Source organism: Rhodnius prolixus, unplaced genomic scaffold, assembly GCF_049639745.1.
Source record: "Rhodnius prolixus isolate KJV_2025 unplaced genomic scaffold, Rpr scaffold_1, whole genome shotgun sequence".
NCBI lineage: Eukaryota > Metazoa > Arthropoda > Insecta > Hemiptera > Reduviidae > Rhodnius > Rhodnius prolixus.
Window position 1 is genome coordinate 12558889 of NW_027411581.1, and position 21882 is coordinate 12580770.

The 21882-nt window shown below is 33.9% G+C and overlaps 1 protein-coding gene across 1 annotated transcript in view; it reads right to left on the bottom strand.

The window, feature by feature from the left end:
- klar (klarsicht) overlaps window positions 1-21882 on the bottom strand; it is a 337779-nt gene that overhangs the window by 120595 nt on the left and 195302 nt on the right. The window contains exon 9 of the mRNA XM_074129074.1: window positions 14310-14681. Coding sequence (XP_073985175.1) covers window positions 14310-14681 — 372 coding nt within the window. The remainder of the gene's footprint in view (window positions 1-14309; window positions 14682-21882) is intronic.

A 21882-nucleotide genomic window follows, 5' to 3' on the forward strand; every position in this document is an offset into this window, starting at 1 on the left:
CACAATAAGGAATCATATTCAACAAGAACTAACTTCGGAATACGTAATTGCCAGTTACCTATTTGACCACAAAGAAATCAATTATCTATTCATGAAATTTCGTTTAGATTTCTTGTACATTGATCAAAACAGGTACAGACGAAAGAAGTAGTATTTTAGATAGCACAAAGAGGGAACTGGAGTCCAAAAGAATGAACAATGGTACAAAAGGAAATGGAACAATTGTACATTGAAACAAGGACAAGCACAAATAATTATTTATGAACTTCTTCCTCAATTACAAATAACTTAAGCTAAAGAAATTATTTCTTAACAACAAACCGTAATATTTCCTCTTTTTTTCTTTTTCTGAGAGTAGAAACCACAATGATATTATTCTAGCAGTTTGTTAATTTAATAAAATTGTCTAATTGAATTGAATAGAAAGCACGTCCTAAAATATTGTGGGTCAAAATATAAAAACACCAGGTTCAATGAAGGAATGCTTCTCCATATAAAAGGGCACCATTTTGATCCTTACTTCTTTTTTCCGTTTACATTTACAGAATAGTTTTTTATACGAGCATTTAATAAAGATAAGAGGAGATGGAACTGTATGGTACTCCCGTGATAAGAGAAGTATTCCAGTAATTAGAGCCACTGACAGTAATCTTGAAATGCAATCAGAAGTAACATTGTTTTGATGGGCAGTTAAATAAATAATGAGCGAACAATATTAGTAATAATTTGATAAGTGCAGATACGATTAGAATGAACAATGTAAGCATCAATCTCTTTCTAAGTTGCATGAGAATGAAGATTACAATTAAACATTCATTGTTTTGCGTCAACTCTCTTCTTCCAATGGACCGAGGGTGATACGTAAATTCTATCAAAAAGAATATGACTAATCGACTGGAAGTTCCTGTAATGAATGTTTTTCTATATTAATGGAATAATTTTAATTGTCTTTAAAATATGAGAAAATTGATGCATTATTGCCCAATATGGCTGTTCCAAAACCAATTACGACTTAAAATAATGATAAAATACACAAATTGAAGACACTTCTCGCTTAATTTTTATCAAAATGTAAAAAAAAAATATACATATAGGGTGAAGGGACCAGTAATTGACTGGGCACCAGTAATTGACATACCAGAAATAAACTGGTATTATAAGGAATATGAGCCGTTTTTAGTGGTGATTCTTTCAATTTCGATATTGAGAAGTCTTTGGGTAGGAGTTCCAGAAAAATATTAATTATTGGAAGGTTCCTTGGTATCAGTGCAAGGTTATTTGTGTTAAAAGTTCAAAATCAAGGAAAAAACAAGCCGTTGCTAAGGAGGATTGATAAGAAAATAATTTTCCTTTTTTCTTATTTTTCGTTTATTTGTTCATATATTCGTGTGGTTATCAATGTTCTGTTATAATTAGTATTACTTGTAGATTTCATTTATGTAGTTTTTTTTTTTAATTATAAGAAGCATTGAGGATTAAAATGGGGCTGTCAATCACTGGTCCTTGAAACGGCAATCTGCCCAGTAATTGACATGTATGTCAATTACTAGTCCTACAGCTTTTTTGTTTGAGACCAGTGATTGACTTCCTGGGAAAATGATAAGATAGGTTGGTAAATTTTATTATAATTAAAAATTCAATACATTGTAAAATAAAATCATTGATAAAAATCGGCAACATAAAATAAATAGTAAAACTTCCAACAAAATGTGTTTAAATTAATGAATTAGCAAATGTACGCCTTATTCCAAGAGGACATGCAGAATGATTATTCTGTAGAGAACAACAATGTATGAACAACAAACTGGAACAGTCGTGATCGCCGAACAGCTTCCGAGGCCTACGTGATTGATAAAAACGACGCCCACTTATCGGAGTTGGAAAATCTCTCTTTCTCCCTCAGTTTTGGGTCCTAGCCACATGACAAAGAAGAAATGGTTGAACCATAGAATTCCATCAAATAAAACGGCCAGGGGAAAAATGAAGCTCCCTCAGGAGAAGTACGAGGTGCGAAATCAAACATACGTGGAGAGTTGGTGACTTAGTGATGTTACACATTAATAACATAAAAAAGATTGTAAGATATATTGTATTTACCAATTGACAGACATGTTGACGGAAGACGAATATATAGCATCCCATAGGCTAATCTGTATTTAAAAAAAATGAAATCGGTATGAAAACCATTTTTAATTCTCAAAGACGTGAAGGTTGGATCGCCCTATACTACTTTATGGAGAACGTTACCAATTTAATAAAACCGTTGATGTGTGAGGTTTTCAAATGGCTTGTGATTTCAAGTGGCTAATTATCAATTACATAAGATATATTATGATGTTCATTTCCTATGTATTCCGAAAGAATATTTTGTTTTTTCATTCATTTTTTCTTTTATGGTGTGCCTATTTTAATAACACATATTTTTGTCAATTGGTTACCTAGTTATGTGAATATCAGTGGTTTATTTGTAGGTATGTGTATATTAATACCTATCTTTTCCAAGTTAAAGAGTCAATAACAGATATATATTTTTTAATCTAGTTTTTTTTTCATTGACGATTCATTTATTTATTACTGTTATAAGTGCGAATGCTTACAACCTGTGGCGGGACGCGATGAACGTGCACACAATGTATATATACATGTGCCCAAGAGGTAACTCAGTAATAATAAACAATAAAATACTGAATAGATGCAGAAAGTAAGAATGAATTACATTCAGATAGTTTGGTTTCGAAGCAAATGACACTGGCAGCACAGATTGTGGAAAATATTAGCGAAGCGCTCCAAAAGAAAGGAAGTGTAGGAGAAATTTGGTTCACTAGAAAGCACCAACAACTCGAACCCAAAGACACGTAGATGCCATCGGTAGCAGCGTTATAGGCGGATTGAATGAAACAAGGATGTGGCCACATAGTCTAATCGGAAGTAGAGAGGGTAGTTTGGTAAAGTGAGAACCAAAAAAGTTCCCAAAAAAAGGTTTAAGTAACAAAATATTTAGCGGTAACTTGAAAGTATAAGAGAGCGGAAGAATTAAGAGAAAAAGATAATGGCGAGCCGACAGACATTGTGTACGATCTAACAAGCATGTTAGCTAATATCTCCTTGGTACTATTGAAAGTAAGGGCTGTTCTTCAAATTACCTGTCTTGGTAGGACAGTTGTGTAAGAATTGATCGTCAAAAACTGCATAAAAAAGGGTAAAGTTGAAAAAATATTAGATTATTTAGGTTTGCCTATTTAAAAACTGATTGTAATTAATTATGAATAAGACTAATTTTTGTTATAAATCCAATTGAAAAAGTGATTTAGGTGATTTAAGTGATTTATTTAGATTTAAAAGTGATTTTGAATGCATACCTTATGTCGTTTCATGAATATATTTGTATGTCAATTACTGGTCCCACCCCATGTCAAACACTGGTTCCACCGAAAATTCGGTATGTCAATTACTGGGTCATTGACATATTTCCAAAAAAAATCATTTTTGGTTGACATAAAGATCGAATTTACTGCTTTTAAAATATTAATAAAATAGAATACATCCTACTGGAGCGGTACAACTTTACAGCCTACACCTGGAGCCAAAATAACGAAAGTTATTCTATCTTAAACTCGAATTTTTTCTTAAGCAGTCAATTACTGGTCCCTTCACCCTACCTAGTACCTACTTGTAATCAAAAAAACTTTTCTTGAACAGCTGTTTTGGAAATGAATTTGGTCAAACCCATTTGGTAAAAATGATTAATTTTTAGTCAGAATTACATTTTACGTCAAAAATCTACTTTCAATAATTTGGATTTAAGAATTGTATTTAATTTGATTAAGAATACATTCACCGTTTTCTAGCTCGCACATATTTGTGTTTTTTATGTACGGATATAATCGCTTTTTGTTATTAATTTTAATTGAAAAATTAAATGAAAGTGGTTATAAACATTTTATATATATAAAAATTATTATAGTGTGGATTATAACTGATGTGTGCAATAATAGTGCACTATCCACTGGGCAAGGCAATGTTCAATGGAAGGGAATGAAGGTAACAAAGAGGCGTAACGGATACACACTAACAGCAGCCGTCTGTTGTAATTGCTAAGAATTATATCGGCCAGTCATGCAGTAACTGCATCTAACAGAGCAAACCCCCAGACAAAACGGTCACTAACAGAATGCACAAAACTATAAAACTTGACGACAGTAAGCTACTCTTAGGATATGATTAATTTTCCGAATTCTATAATGTCGGTTAGTGTTATAACTAGGAATATTCCCCTATTATGGAACTAAGATCCGAGCGGGAGGGTTATCGAGAGTTATATTTAGTGAAGAACAACACTGTTGTTCAACCACATCACTTAGTGATGAAGACATAACCAGCTTCATTTAAAACTACCAACATTTTGACAACTAATCAATCATTAATGTCGTATCATTTGAACTTGGACATGTACATTGATTTTGTTTTTAAGTAAATAAGTAAACTTAGAAACATATGAGACCAACAATCAGTAAAGCTTTAGTAATCTCATACAATTAAAACTGAAATAAATAATTTATTTACGTTAGAATATTTTTTACTCCAATTAAAGTAAAAACAGTCACTCGAATCCCTTATTTATTCAAATTAAAACTGTCCGGTAGGACAGTTGTATAAGGGTTGACCATCAAAAACTGCACGAAAAAGCGTAACGTTGAAAAACAAACCCAACTTTGACAATTTTTTTCTCTTTTTCTATAAAAGATAAAATTCCCAAATTTTCTTTATAATATAGGGCAAACCCTCCTTTATAACCGTAATTTTTTTTGCAACAATCCAGATCTAATAGATTTCGAGAAAAATGTTGCTAATCTATAATACAAAGTTATCGTTATGGCTAACAAAGTAATAGGTAATTTAAAATTGTTTTACGAAATTAGTTTCAGTTAATGTTGACTGATGAATAAAGCAACTGGCTACAATCTTTCATTGTTGACTGAATGACAAATAGTTTCCTTATTCCATTATTTGATTTGTTTTGTTTTATGAATGAATACTTAATAGTTGTATGTTGCGGTTTCATTATATCAATACAAACAACAACATATGTGAAACAATATGCTGCACATACAGGATTCTACATCACTCAGGTTCTAAATATAGCGCATACAGGAATATAACTTGGTAGAGTCAACAATGTACCAGATGTGGAACAAATAAACTAGCATAACGTATGTTGAAAAGACCAACATGACGTAGGAGTAGTAGTGTGGGTAAGGTGGTGGAAGGGATTTCATCACAAGATGGTCTTGTTCTCACCATTAGGTGACCTCTGGACAGATGTCCATGTGGTTAATTGAAAATCTAAATGGAAATTGGGATAGGAATGTTCCTGTTAGATGGAGCATTGGTTAATCGTCGAGGGATTTTCAACAGCCGGTAGATAATAGATTAGCTCCAAAAAGCACTAAGCAAATCATGACGAATCCGCACTTAAAAGTTTTTAATGTCAGTCTAGTTTATATCAATTTAAATTTAGAAATTCTTTCAATTTGACTCCTGCCTCTGAAAGGATCTACTTCATATCTTAATTAACAAGCTGTAAAGTTATCCACAGGTGACTATAAGGAGAAGATGGCTGTGTAGAGTTCGGAAGTTGCATTAATAAAACCTCCCACTAAATTCGCAAACCCACAAAAAAGAAGGTTACTTTCTTTCACTAGGGTGGGTAGTTTTGACTGATTCACTTGGAGTTAGCGAATAAGATCCTTTTAATTGGTCTCACATTTTTGATTTTATATTTGTGTTACGTTTGTGGAATAATTATTACCTTTTAGCTAGGCAAATACGGTTTTTACTGGACCTGTCATTTAATACAGTGACAATTTTATAAGGACTTTGACTTGGTTGATGGGCAGATATAATGCACTAGCAATTATCAAATACTTATGCAATTCACTATCTATAATACCAAGTTTTGCATGTAATACTTTCGCTTGACTGCAATAGCTGGTGTCTAGTGTGGGTAAGAACTGTCTTACTGCATTTCCGCTTCAGAGTAGATGGTTTGTGTACGGACAGAATTACAAACATTACTTCTTGAACCCTATTGCCGTTATCAGTGGGGATGATTGCCATAAAGAGTTGTCTATGTTGCCATTAAACTAGATCACCACAGGATGCTGAGTTCCCTGAAGAACCTACAACATTTAAAAAGATAAAATTCCGATTTACCTAATTAAAACTGTCCGGTAGGACAGTTGTATAAGGGTTGATCGTAAAAAACTGCAGGAAAAAGCGTAACGTTGAAAAACACCCAACTTTGACAATTTTTTTCTCTTTTTCTATAAAAGATAAAATTCACAAATTTTCTTTATAATATAGGGAAAATTCTCCTTTACAACTGTATTTTTTTTTTGCAACAACCTAGATCTGATAGATTTTGAGAAAAAAGATGCTGAAAATGAGAAAAAACGGCATTTTCAAAAATTGTTCTTGTTCTTATTGATACCTTTTTTGTAAACAACGTAGCGCCTAAACGCGTGAACCGATTTTCATGAACTTTATAGAATGAGCTCGCAGGAAGCACAAATACAGGACTTCACGACAAAGTCCTACTACTGAAACTTCAGCATTCAATAAGGAGCCTTTCTACACCGAATGATCAAGAAATATAATGCAAAAAACAAAAGCTACCACCACAGGAAATATTCTCTACGATTATATCTCACAAAAAACAGAACGAACAGTTGAATTGCAAATGCAGAGAACGTTTTATGTTTCGTTTATGTTTTTAAAAACAACTTCTTTATTATTATTGAAATAATGTACATTAGAATGCACATAGCGATATACAATAAACAAAATATGCACATTACTATGTGGTAGTAAAATTGCAGATACAATGCACTACAGTACAAAAAAGAAGATAAAGAAGTTTTTTTAGTAAACATGACGAGATATTTACGAAAAAAAATAATACATGAACTACAATGTAATGTACAATAATGGTAAAAAGAAAGAGACAAGAATACTGAAAGGTAACATTGGAGAGCGGTGGAAAGAACGATAACGCTTGGAGAATACGTGAAGACCAAGAATTTAGGTCAAGTTGTTGATATAATCCGGCCTCTGGTGGGATATAAAAGAAACAATGTAGAACAACATATGGTATGCTTCTACAAGTACTCTCCAAGACCTAATCTTTGAGAACAATGGGTGATCTAGCATCATCACAGATCAACTCTTCCCTTATTATATCAGCTCTAAAATTATAATTACTAATTATGAAATCGTCTTGGAAAGGAATTAGGACTTAGGAAATGTTCTAGTCGAGAACAAAAACGTAAATAAATCTTGCAATACATGGTGGGGTCGCTAAAAATCAATGATTTCATTCGCCATAGCACGCTCTATTACTTTCGTGGTAAACGGATTCGGATGTCAAAAAAGAAAAGTACATAGGCAAACAAAAGAGAAGTGAAAAAAGTACAAATGAAGTACTAGAACTTTAACAAATGATGCAATGCACAAATGAAGATGATTTGTACTCCAGCTTCTAAAACGAGGAGATACATAACATATGTTACGTATTTTACTTCCACCTTATCTAGAAGAGAACAATATGTAAGAGACTAAATATTGATAAAAAGCTACATGCACGGAAGTCAAATTTCTCTAAACAGATCTAATGAACCAATCTCGAATGAAAATTTGGAATCAGCTAAGAGGAAACAAGCAAGTTTTTGTTTTTCAGTCATTCAAAGAGAGGCTCAATATTACATAAAACTGGCTCAGCTTCAGAAATAATAGTAAGCATTTGAAATCTTTGAACTTTCGATGAAGTAGACTAAGAAACGGTTCCGCATATCTTGTTAATAATAAGCAACCGCGCCTCATAAATAAATAATAGCAACTACTTCCAAGTGGTTGCAACCACGCTAATCATGCTCCATAACTAACGAAAGAAACTCGCCAAGTTAGGATGAAATGCAGGAAGTAATGAGAACACAGTATAATAATTGTGAACTAACCTTTGAAACAAACCAAAATGGAAATCATACAATTACCAAATACGTTAAGATAGAAATACGGATATAACCAAATAAAATAACAATTTTCTCACCTAATCTTAGTGAACGGTGGAAATGCGGAACAAAAACTGACCTAATGTTTACACAAAGTCTCTTACTAAGCATTAGCACAAAATTGGTAGTAATAATGAGAAGGTCAAGGAATGGCTGCCGGAGGCTGTCACGACCTTAAGACTGAAGAGAACGCCGCTCTGGGTACACTTGTCTCTTAGCTGTGTGGAGTCCGATCTGCTCTCTCTCCTCGCACTTGGAGATAGTCTGCCTCTCTGGCTGGCTGACCAGGATGGTGGTGGATGAACTAACATGTCCTAGCGCATTAACGCTAACTACCACCGAGAGGGAATGTTGACCTCTAACTTACCCTAAATGGTTGGATATGTACCGCTTACCGGTTCTCTCTTGCCATACACATATTCATTCATTCCAGGTTTTTTCTTTTTTTAACTTTAAACTAAGTGTATTTGCAGATAGATAATACAAAATACAATAACAGAACTAATTTCTCGCATCGTAATTATTACGCGTGCAATTAGCCAATTCCTACTAATAGTGAAAATTTTACTGAACGCTTTTGTTATCCTTATTTGCTGGAATAGAATAGAATAAATATTTATTTCAATGAAAAATAAATAATGAAGTATAATGTACAAAACATTGTAACCTTCATAACAGAGCCAGTAGAAAGGTTAAGATGAGCAGGATAAATATGCAGAGAAAAAAGGAAAGGAAAAACCTGCAGCTAGTGTAGTGAGTTATGGAGGAGTATCTGTTTTATTCTTTTGTGTCTGAAAGGAATAGAAGGAACGTAAGAGGCTATGTCGCGACAGAGTGGATTAGGATGACAGTCTAGGATAGAAAGGAGTATGAGCAGACGATTTTGGATAGTAGAGTGTACGGGGATAATGGATGCAATCTCCGTGAAGTGAATCAATTCTAGTGCGTCGAGGAGAGTCTGTCGCTGGTCCCAGAAATGTGTTTTGCGTTTTCCTGAAGTTTCTTTTTATGTTGCTACTACAAGGCAGGCTCCTTCTTCCTTATTTACTAGGAGTAGGCACCAGTGTTTTGACTTATTAAGGAGAAGCATTCTGTCAAAACCTGGAAGAGAAGGGCCATGTGTAGAGAGGACTGGTGGAGTATTGTTGGGGAAGCCAAGGCCCACTAAGTAAGTAAGTATTCTATCAAAGCGTAAGCACAATGGTGGTGGATTTCCTTTTAAGCCACCAACACTGAGCCTAGTTTATTTCTATTTTTCGGCACAGAAATAATGCAGCTCTTGTCTTTCTCATTATTTTGAATACTTCGCAGTAGATTCAAAAGAAAATCCCTATGTTCATGAACTGAATCAAAGCTATAAACTTCAACTCACGTATATGAGCTAAAAGTGAAAATTACAACTAATAGAACTACATTTAAGGAAGGTACACAGGAAATATAGACTCTGTTAGTCAAATCTGTTACTTTCTGTACCAACCAGAATTGGGCACACGGGCGAATGATGTTCAATGGAAATAAAACTAACAATATTTTACAAGAATATCAGAACTTAAAACCACTAAAACCACATTATATTTCGATAAATTGGGCTGAAAAAAACTAGCATATAACTAACTATAAACAGAAATATTAGAAAATTACCATTATTATATCAATAGTTTTCAATAGTTTAACAAAAAAATAAAATAAAGAAAATATTTTCACAGCAAACCTCATACCTTTAATGAGTACAACAAAACCAACCAAGGTTAGTTGTATTACAAACAAAACTATACGAACAGCTAATAGTTTATACAGAAGTTGCGTGTATATCAAAACAAAACTTAACCAAAAAAAGAAAGAACTGTTTTCCGGAATTGACGTAATAATGTTCAAAAACAAAAATCGTGATTTCCTTTAAAAGAACTAAACTAAAAATAGTATCAAATTCCAAGGTCAAAACTATCCCCTGTGCTTCATGAAAATCGAAAATTATCTATTACTATATTATTATACACCTACGTGGGTACTATTCAAATAAATCGTGACAGTATCCATATTAGTTGTAAATATTTAATGACTAAATTTTTTTGAAATTAAAAGCTAAAAATGAAATGAATCTGCTAAAATTGAATGGAAAAAGAGATTTTTTTTTACAAAAACATAATTACAACTATAGTGGTTGTTTTTTGGTTCGGTAGTAGCTACACCAAAGTGCGCAACTGGTCTCTGGCGAAGAAAGTAAGCAATTAACAATCTTTTCGCCTCTGGCTGTAACTGCAATTAATGGCAATAATATTAAACGGGGACTATTCCAATCTGTCTGACTTAACCTAATTAGGCTTTTGCCTAGCACTTAATCCTCTTTCTTCTGCACATAATGAAACAAGCTTAAATATGGATTTCATAAAAGACAGCTGATTGTTTATAATTTTGTTATACGCAATAACAATATAAAGCAAAGCATGTTATCTGCTTTTTGAATAAGATAGGTTCGGAAAAGCCGCGCTACATTTTTTGATTATCAGCTAGAAACTGGAAGATGTAAGCTGAAAACTCAACCGCGATAACTAGTATCAACAAGTTCCAAATGAGAGGCCAGATACTACGAGGTGGAGAAGAAAAGAAAAGCTGCATGTCTAAAAGAATGCCTAAGACTGATCATTTGTTGTCAACATCAGTACCAAGATGTAGCAGTACTCTGCTTTCCAAGATGGAGACTAAATATTGTAGGATGTCAGGAGAGTCTGTACTAGTCTAGCCAAAGACTCTATTTACAATGTAAAGACCACTGGACCGGTTTCATCAGTCTAAAACCTTCCTGACTCTAAACAACTTCAAACTTTGTCTTACGAATACGCTATCACGTTAAAATTCGCAGGTCTTACTTCTAGAAAGGCGAAATCTCAACTCTCTCTCACTTCCACAGTTGTTTTTTCCTCTGATTCGATTTTCTCTCCAAAAACTTGCAGCTTTAATCCGGAAATGTATTTAAATATAATTTCCATTCACTTGTGTACTTATTAAGTGTGTTTATTCCTAATTTATATTTAAAGCCCAAGTCTCCTGATTAGTGTAATGATTGTAATGATTAGCCAGAGATTGTCAACACAGTGATTAATTTTGTGAAAGTTCAAGAAGATGCAGTGCGCAAGGAGCCAATATGAGAACTTTCCATCCCTAACGATGATGGATAATGATTTAAAATGATCTATCCAAGATGGATAGATCATTTACTAAACGATATTACCCAAAATATGGCCGTTAATTTCACGGACCATCAAGTGCTAGTAAAAGATAATTAATACTAGCCGACAATCAGGCGCAAATAGATTCGCGATCATTACTGCATAATGCATTGGTACGATGATTGATTGAAATATTTTCGACAATTAAATCTGAGCAAACTACGTCATCATACTTTTCTTTAGCCCTCTCTCTCCGTAGCAAAATACTTCACAAGAATTCACTCAGAAATGCAATACAGAGAAAAAAGAAAGTCATTTTCTGCGATTTGCATACTGTAAGTAAGAAAACAAAGTACGTCACCAATTTATAATTATAATCTTGTATGTAGTCATAAAGTATGTAATACAAAATTAAATTCAAGAAAGTTAAAATATTGGCACCAATAATTCTCTGTTCTCATGTCAAGCGCAATTATAGGTAGTTGGAACATGCGGGCCCCATTTTCACTACGTACCGATAGAAAGTAATAAGCTACACTCTGAAGGTGAATGAATTTCTGTTTAAATGTTTTTCTAGAGAAAACAACTACAATCAGAATATATTAACAAAATAATAAAAAATGCAAGACAACTTGTTGTTCCTTGTTTAAATTACGAGCATAAATGCAGACAAAAATTGTTTATATTCATTATCTGGAAGCAATATCAAGTTTAATTTATAAAATTGCTCTAGAATTGCATTGAGGGCAATAGATGATGCAGTTTTTAGTATACAGTTCCTCTTTTTAGAGCCAAGATGTCATTAATACGGTTACATCATTAATTTGGGCACAAAGAACCATCTCTGGTATGTTCTACCTCATGTTTTGGGAATCGCAGGTTTGCGAGATGAGATCTCAGACGTTTGATAGATTTGAAAGTAGATTGGAAGAAATCTTGGACCTTACATAAGGAAATTCCGGAACTGCAAGAAGTACGAGAGAAAATCTGTCTGTCTCTTGTAGCTGCAAGTGCCTGTTTGTGTCATTCTTGTGATGTCTCAGCACTTTTAGTTGAAATAAGTTACTGATAAATGGTATTGTGAAGGACTTAGGAAGAGCTAAGATGATGTTAAGTATCCCGTGAGCTGCTTACTGGAGTACAATTGAAAACAGCCTTTATAAAATGCTGCCTATTTTGTCCAACGCCTAAAAGTCCAATCAAAGAAGTATCATGGACTGAAGCGGACTAGATTCAGGCTTGAAAAAATTGATGTTATACTTTAAGTAATTGAATTTCGTAAGTCACATCAATTTTCTCTCCTTTCTTTTTCCATGAAAAGCTGGCTACAATTCTTTAAACTGCCTTGAGGCTAACAAATATTGGGTCAATCTACGTAGCAAATATGGAACTTTTGAACGGACATTAGGACTGGTTTGTAATTTCTCTATTTGTTCATTAAACTGTTGCAGATGAGTGATCAGATTTCGCAAAAATATTGCACTAATCAAAACTGCACGGCCTTCATGCTGTAAAAGTGATTATATTTATCTTATTGCCCACTGTTTGCGCAATTCTAGGCCAATGTATCAAATTAAATTACCTCTCTCCATTATTGTAACAAAATAGGCGTCCTTTATTTATAATTTTTGTTATGGTAGAGATATGCCTGGGAAGTTTTCTTAAGAACGTAAAAAAATGCTGGAGATGATTGAGGTAAGCGAAGTTTCTCAAATTAGTATTGACGTAGAAAAACAACGAATTTTTCGTTTTTAGGCAAAAAGGATGAGCAACTGCGGATGTTCTGTACATCAACATCTCTTCACTTTTCGATGTAATCGAAAACAAATAAGGGACTATTTAAGGACAAGCGTTTAACTAACTAATCAATAATGTACTTTTGAAAATATGTTTTTCGTGCAATAAATATTCAATAATTGCAACTAAGCTTTGAATTTATTAACTACAAGTGACTTTAAAACATGTAACTCTGGCAAAAGCTGTCATTAAAGCACTTGTTTGTAGCCGACTTACGAGTAACCGCTTTTATTAATTTTGCTAACGAAAAAATTTTAAAGCGAAAATAAGTAATTATTAGGTATTAAATAAAATTTACCAGTGCCTAAATAAAATTGTGTTTTCGTTTTATATCAACAGTTATTTTAAAAATCTAAAATACAAATTTAAATATGATATTAAGGCTAGGAATTTAAAAAATCAGGATGAAATTCAATTGTTAAACATCAATTATCTGTCATTTTTATCGCTGGATGCTGAAAATTCAAGTGAAGAATCAAGTTTGACTTGTTGCCTAGCCTGAGTTGAGGCTGGGATACAGACTGTGCACTAAATCCTGAAGGGCGAGAGAGTGTAGTAGTGCAACTTGGCAATAAGATGGTGAGCGATTGACCCAAGCAAGTTCGAAACAAATCTCTGGTGGCGTCGGAACGCAGTTACTAGCAGGTAATGAATAGAGAAATCAGTCTTCAAGTCAGCAGAGAATTCGAGGCCACCTGGACAATCGACAGGTTCATTCGAAGGGACCGAAACTCTTCGCTAAACTGACAGTAGATCTGATTAAAACAACGGATAAGTGTCTTTAAGTCTTTGTTTGGGGTTACTGGATGAGCTCAGTATGATTGGAAGACGTATGAGCCGGATAAGAATGGCCGCTGGTGGTTATTGCAGGTTTTACTAGGCTGGAAAAGAGATCGCTACACGTTCTCTACCACTGAAACTACGAAGACGATTTGAGGTATATCATCAGGCTTTGTGGTCTGCTTGCGTGCTTTGGGCTTGAGCATTCGCTTGGAGCAACTATCTAACCGGAGCAATCTTCCTAGTCCTCTAAACAGTTTCCGATAATAGGAATTTGTGTTCAATTAAATGAACAATGTTCATAAGAAAGCAACTTTGCGGACGCATCAAGATGAATTAAGACAAAACTTGAAGGTAACCTGACAAGTTACAATTCCAAAACCATTACAATGTACTTCAATAAATGATTAATTGAATAAAAGCCGAGATTCTAGCTACATCGAAATGGTTTTTGCAATATTTTTGGTAGAAAACAAAGAAGCAAATGATCGACACTAACCTGATGTCTAATTCTGATAGCTTGCTGTTCGATGGCGCACTGCTGTTCCAAACAGTACAGGTACAATAATTGCCACCGCCTCTCCAAGTTTCTAGCTGATTTACCAGCTTCTATAGGTTCTACAGTAGATATTCGTCTATTAGTTGCTCTTTGCTGATAAGTTGTTGCCGGTCTAGTTGGAGTTTCCAACAGATTTTGGTCAGCTGAATGGTGCGCCGGCGAAGTGGTGGATGATACCTCGCTATTGTTGTCACTTGTTGATGAGCTACTACTGCTGGTCGCGCTACTGCTGCTCTCCCAAACGATACGATCACACAAACGTACCACTGATCTGACTATACGACCATGTGACCAAACTTCGCGGCATGCCACCTGCAACAGAAAATGTTTCCCAAGTTAGTTACAAGTAAATTGACGAAATTTTAGTATAATTGGCTGCTAACAATGTTTCAAAATATTCATTTAAGAATGCGAAACCATCAAACCAAATGAAATAATACAGGATAAAATCAATTATATCATTGCTGAAGCCGTTCGAGTTACAATTAAAGAGTCTATTCCTTCATAAGTTGCCACTTTTAACAACACTTCTTAAACAAATGTATAATTTTTACGTACAAATTTATTTGAATACTAAGTTAAAAATATTCATCAACAAACATTCTAAATGCTTTTCCAATATTTGTAAAAAATATTGGTGATTCGCCCGGCTCTGTGCCAAAGCTATTAGCAACAAGCGAATCGGATTCGATTGCTTCGCGAAAGAGTGTAGAATCGAAAGGCAAATCACAACGAATTAAGATCGATAAAACGCATGTCAGAAAAAAGGTGTTTTTCTTTTTTCTAAATTATCACCTTTGATTAGATGCTCAGAATATTATCAACTACGTTGCGCAATATCTCGGGTAAACCTTCTTTTTTTCAATTTAAAAACGGCACTTCCGTTTTGGTGAATCATTGATATAAATACCTTTCAACGCTAAATGTACAGATGTCTCAATCCGTCCCGATGTTGCTATTGTTCCTATGTCAGCTCTGAAATTACATTATTCAGTTCCAGTAAATTGTCACACTTTTTTAAAGATATTGATCGTTAATTAAATAGTTCCGTTCGTATAAAAAAAATTAACATAATTTATTCATTTAAGAGAAGTCCAAAATATTCTCGACGTTGATCGTTTCCGGCTATTTTCATATCCATGACTCAAATCATACGTCACATTGTCTGATCTTTTTCAACGTCAAGCTCTTTGTAACGAAATGAAAACCCCATTGTTTTTATTCAAATTATATATCGTTAAGCTAAACACAGTCCAGAAATAAACCTAATGCTATTATCCGATTAAGAAAAAGAAAAATGCAACAGGTTTTACAATTAAAATCTCCCGAACTTAATTGTAGATACAGTTCTACTCAGCAGTCCAATCAGACCAGCTCATAAGGTAAGTGGGACAGTTAAAAAATCCACATATTACTCTACAGTGGATGCATGCATTGCACACAAACTGCAACACCTCTACCCGCCGTCACTGCCATACTAACCAAAAGTACATGTAAACAGTTAAAATTTCTTCGTAATTTAGACGTTAATTAGAATTTATAGAATAAATCTACATTTAATGTACATGTGTAGAGAGATACATATGTAGTTCACCCAGTTCCGTGTTTTTGTTCTGTTTTATATAATGCATCTTACTTTTTCAACAAAAACACTGCCTACATTAACGGAACTTAATTGTATAGATAACTAATACAGTAATGAACTTATTTGCTAATGAAACAACACAATCCAATTATAATATGTAAATGAAGTATCGATGTTTAATCGTAAATAATTTGAACAATTGTAAATCTGGGAATCAAATTTTTTTTTTTATACCGACTAAATTAATATTATTAATGAACGTGATTGGTAGGGAAAGTACATAAGAAATGATGTAAGCAATAGTATTTTGCGTCAATAGATCATCCCTCTATTCTCTATGCACCGCAAAAAATTAAACAAAAAGCTTGAGTTGTCTTCTTGAAGATCTGCAAACAACAAAACTTTTTCTTTTCGTAGAGTCCATTGTTTTCTCGTTGCTTTACTTAGCATATCCTCTGGTCTCTCTCGACCATCAAAAGGAATCACATATCGTAATCTAACGATTCCTGCTTCAAAAAGTCAGAAGCTGCACTAGAATTTTTTTTAACTGAATCTGTGAAAATATTGTTAAGATTCTATAAAATGATTTCAAAAATAGAGTCGGCAGCCCAGTTTGAATCACAACTCAGATAATGAATTGTAAAGAGGCTTCTAGAAGAATCCAGGATCATCTGCGTCTTGGTCAAACCCCCGTTGTTAGCGAAAACATTGAGTGGTTTTGAGGCCTCCTCATGGCATAAATTTCTTGCTTTCTTGATATTTTTTGAATGAGTGCTCTCTTGAGTGTGGCCACGAGACAAATAACGTAAACTTCTACCTTCTTCAGCCTATCTGGGGGGATTACTAGTCTTCGGTGAATCCATCGGCTGAGTTTTCTATTGACAACACTGATACCCACTGAAGAGACAAAAATCTTCTCATGCCTTAGGAATAAAGGATTCATCTTCTGGAAATATTTCTGTCTCAATTTGATTCGGCCAGGGCAGTCCGTCTTACTCGGATCACTTGACTAGAGAGTCTTACATGGATTTACAAGTCGCATGATCTCCAGCTTAAAACCCTAATTTCTAAGTAATATTTAAGTAACAATAATACAATAATTTCATGAAAAAAAAAAATGAAACAGTCCAAGAAATTCGAAAGAACTTTGTGATTTCACAAATCAAAGAGAAAAATTGTTCATTTCCTGTTGCGTAAAAAGCTAGCCCGAACGAAACCTAACCATTTCTGTTTGATTGAAAAATCTTCAGATTGGTTAAAAAAAAATTTAATTGCAATATTTACTCGTATATTATTCCAGTCCACCGGAATCAAGAAGTAGAAAATCAATCATTTAAGATAATCACTGTTCGGAATATAATAATTAAGTCAGTGAATGTTGCTTATATGGTGAGTTAAAATTTAACTTCCGTAATCTTAATGCAATCGATGGAATTATAAATGGTAATTATACATCATCAAATGCATTTAGGCGATACTGATTTAGTAAACTGTTTCATTTTGAACACAATTTAGGGAAGTATTAAGGTTGATTTGATCGCATATTTAATTCTAATTAAAGTTTCTGCAGTATTTAATGCACTTAATGACTTATTACTTCTTTTTTTTCAATACTCATGCACTTTTATGAATAATTTATTACTAAAAATGCGTGAAAAGATAGCAAAAGTTGGTTTAAAAACGCTCTTTAATACTAAACAAAGACTAGTTTTGAATCTGATCTCTTGATTATCACTCCACTATTTATTAATAAAACGATACTCCACGAGCAATAAAATAATTATTTAAGACAAAAGTAAGCGCTTTTAAAGTTGACTGGAAGAAAATATCGATGAGACTAAGCGTGAGGAACTAAATATTAAAAACTAAATGTTTTTTTATTTTCATTTATTTTTTCAAGAAAACCGTAGTACCATCAATTGACAAGTATCAAGTTTCAATACATGTGTACGTCTATAAAATGCTGACCAATTTTTAGGCACTCAGCGCAATCGAATAGCTTAGCAGACTGTTTTACTTCACTTAAGTATTCCAGACGCAGCATCTTAATGACTCTACAGGAAACGTTGCTTCTTTCAATGACTAATAACTTTAAGGAAGCAATCAACGAATGTTTGAATCAAAAAAGTGTTATTTTTTAATTTCTCCTCATTTTTCAAATAGAAAGGTCAATCGCTTAAACACAGAAAGATAATTGTAAAGATATATACACAGATATAGTTTTTACAGAAAAGAAAATAAGTACGGGAAGAAAGGATAGTATTCAATAGAAAGTGTAAGTCTCAGGAGAGGAGGAGGAGGAGGAGGCGCTGATGGGATGCATAATTATCTAGGAAGAAGGTGAATTGCGTTCATCCAGACGTGAAAGAAAACTGACTTGGCTATTTAAAAATGTTATAATAGTACACAGGATAGTTCTCTCAACCATAGGAGCAAAAATGATATAAACTTACCCTAGCATAGGTTGAAAAAGGTCTACTAATTTGAGCCCAAACTTAATGTCGAAATTAGACAATTTGAGTACGATAAATTCAAGTGAACACTCCAACTGTTGCTACGAGTTTCTGAATCACAAGTGTCCGATTATCAAAAGAAAGCATACAAAGTACATCCCCACTATTCTTAAAGTAAGAAAGGTTAACTTCTTAATCATGCAAATGAATTCATACTTCCTTTGATTCATAAAAAGCTTGTACAACGGGGTGAAACTTGTCCTATGGATGCAGAACTAAAAACTAAACCTTACTCTGCATCCTTTATTCTTACAAAAATTTACAATCGAGGAAAAAATTGGCAATTAAACAACCAATAGAAGAGAAGAAGTTAGAAAGGAAGAGAAGTTTATCTAGAAGTAACCTTTGGCAACCTGTACTAATATGCACTGAGATATCAAGACTAAGTACATCCTGTATGATAATTAAAGCCATTATTTCAAACAAGATCCGGTATATTGGAAAATATAATTATCTATTAAGAAAAGAAAGTTCAATTATTTAGACTGGGTGCTTAAAAATATGTGCTTACAACTAGAAATTAGCACTTTAAACATATATAAATACAAAAACATTATGACTGGATGCAATAAAATATAAATATATATGTATAGTATATAGAATTGATTATGTACGGTGCACATTGCACGTGACATGAATTACATACAAGGTATATGCACGACCTTGTAAATATTAAAAACAAAATTTATGAGTAAATATTTACAGTTAAGGATAATTAAAAGAGGAAAAAAGAGAGTGTGCTGTAAAAGACGAGGAACACCTACTGGAAGAAGATGACGTGATCCTGGCTGGCCTCATCAGGAGAGTATAAGAGTGGCTCACGGATTTAAATAAATAATTCAGAAGTTTTTTTTTCTTTTTAATCTTAAACCCAGTAAAATGAAATAAGAGAGAAGGCGAGTGGTGCTGGAGAGAGGTCGAAAGGTTGTTGGCTCGTCTCACATTACTGTGTATGTCTGAAGATGGGTCAAGAATCTGAAGGTATCGCACCGCCATATGTTTATGGTTCTACTATTTGTATTTCGGCCGGACTGCCTCTGTAACGGCTTGAAAGATTCATGCTCGTATCCATCTCGTATTCATAATTCGTGACATAGCTTGCAGGTTAAGTCAAAGTTATGAAGGAGTTAACTTTTTAATAATAATAATAATAATAATAATAATACTAAAATTAATAATGTTACTTATAATAATGATAAAAGGCGCGTCAACATCTGAGGTTATTGGCGCCCGAAGCTTTTTTCAGTGCACTACCGGCATCAGGACAGTGTTCTCTCGTTACAGACAACACAGCCCATCACCGGACTATGAGCTGAAAGAAGCTCTTAGGAAGAGAAAATCTAAGGATAAGCAGCTGGATTCGAACCCGGGACGTCCGCGTGGGAATCCTACATGCTAACCGCACAGCTAATTCCTTCCCTAATAATAAATAATAATAATAATAATAATAATAATAATATAGGGAAGGGATTAGCTGTGCGGTTAGCATGTAGGATTCCCACGCGGACGTCCTGTGTTTGGATCCAGCTGCTAACCCTTAGATTTTCTCTTCCTAGGAGCTTCTTACAGCTCACTGTCTGGTAATGGACAGTGTTGTCTGTAACTAGAGAACACTGTCCGGGGGCCGGCAGTGCACTGAAAAAAGCTCCGGGCGCCAATAACCTTAGATGTTGACGCGCCTTAAATCATAAAATAATAATAATATTGAGAATAATAGTAATAGTAATAATAACACGCAACTTTTAAGCGGACGGATGGTTATATTAGTCCAAATTCAGTTTCTAGTCTCTCGGTATCAGATTACACGGAAATGGTTAGAAATGAGGAACAAGGTTAAATTGGTATTTTTCTAAACTTTATTAGTCCCCAGCCTGTTTGATACTAACAATTTGTTTTACAGAAGATCATACATTTTCTTTGGGGTCTATATACGAGTAGGTACATATTATGACTGTACGCAATAATATGCAAATAAACATACGATACATATAGATGCATGTGAATTGATATGCAACGTGCACAGATCATGGCACGTGATATAATTTACGTAGAAGATAAAAACATGTGCATACCTTGTAAGTATTAAAAACAAAATTTATGAGTATATATTTACAGTTAAGGATAATTAAAAGAGGAAAAAAGAGAGGGTGCTGTAAAAGACGAGGAACACCTACTGGAAGAAGATGATGACCTGATCCTGGCTAGCCTGATCAGGGGAATACAAGAATATAAATATGACGTCAATATTGTTACAATATTCAGTAACGTGACTGAAGAAAAAAAATTAATAATTAAAATCTAAAATACCTAAACCGGAAGCAGCGATCTCGGTAAGTCAGATCACGTCCTTCACGGACAGTTAGACCTTGTGCCCTTCAAACGATCAGTAATTTAGCATTAGCAAAGTTCATTTGTGTAATTATTAAAGTATATTCAATCTTTGTTTTTTGCCCAAAAAAAACTTCGAAACAAAGCTCTAAATGGTTAAAATTGTTTCCCGACATTGGTAAGTTCTTCTTTCTGCAAGCTTTACAAGTAGCAGGCGGAAATTGTAACTGAAAACGTTCTTTAAATGATATTATGCGAAAAATAAAAATAGGAATAAAAGAGTCGAAGTTAAGTTTATATTCTGTTACAATCGTGAACACATTGAATTATATTAGTGATTAGTGTACGTAGTAGCTTAAATAGAACAGTGCGTACGGGAAGTGCGTCATTCATTAACACATATGTTTCTGATAAAAACTTGTTCATTCATCTGTTATATTTACCCAAGAAAAAGCAGGAGAGAAAAACCACTAAAATCTTGGTCTTTCTCACTTTGGCAACTAAATAATGATCAGAAAAGATATATATTCATTTAGTATATATTCGTCTATTGATGTTGAAGTAAATTTTGATAGATGGATGCAAAGTATTCCTCCACAAACTGTTTCAATGCACATTTATCTTAGATACTCTAAGAAGAGAGATTATTGCCGATTTCTAGTCATAATTTCTGAATTTTTATGGGTTAATCTTAAAGGATGTTGTTACTTCTGATCTGGCCGTTTGGAGTTGTCCTGTTGTTTAGGTTAGAAGCTACGTTTGAAAAGTCCGTGCAAAAATAAAAACTACTTAATTTTTTGGGGTAAACCTTTTTTATTTTTCAACATAGTCTCCTTTTAGGCTTATATACTTCGTCCAACGCTGCTCTAGTTTGTTGATCCCTTCCGAATAATAGGATTTGTCCAAGTCTGAAAAATAGCCATTCGTTTCTGCAATCACCTCCTCGTTTGAATAAAATCTTTTTCCCGCCAGCCATTTCTTCATATTGGGGAACAAATAGTAGTCCGAGGGAGCCACGTCTGGAGAATAGGGGGGATGTGAAACGAGTTGGAACCCTATTTCCATTAATTTTGCGACCACAACTGCT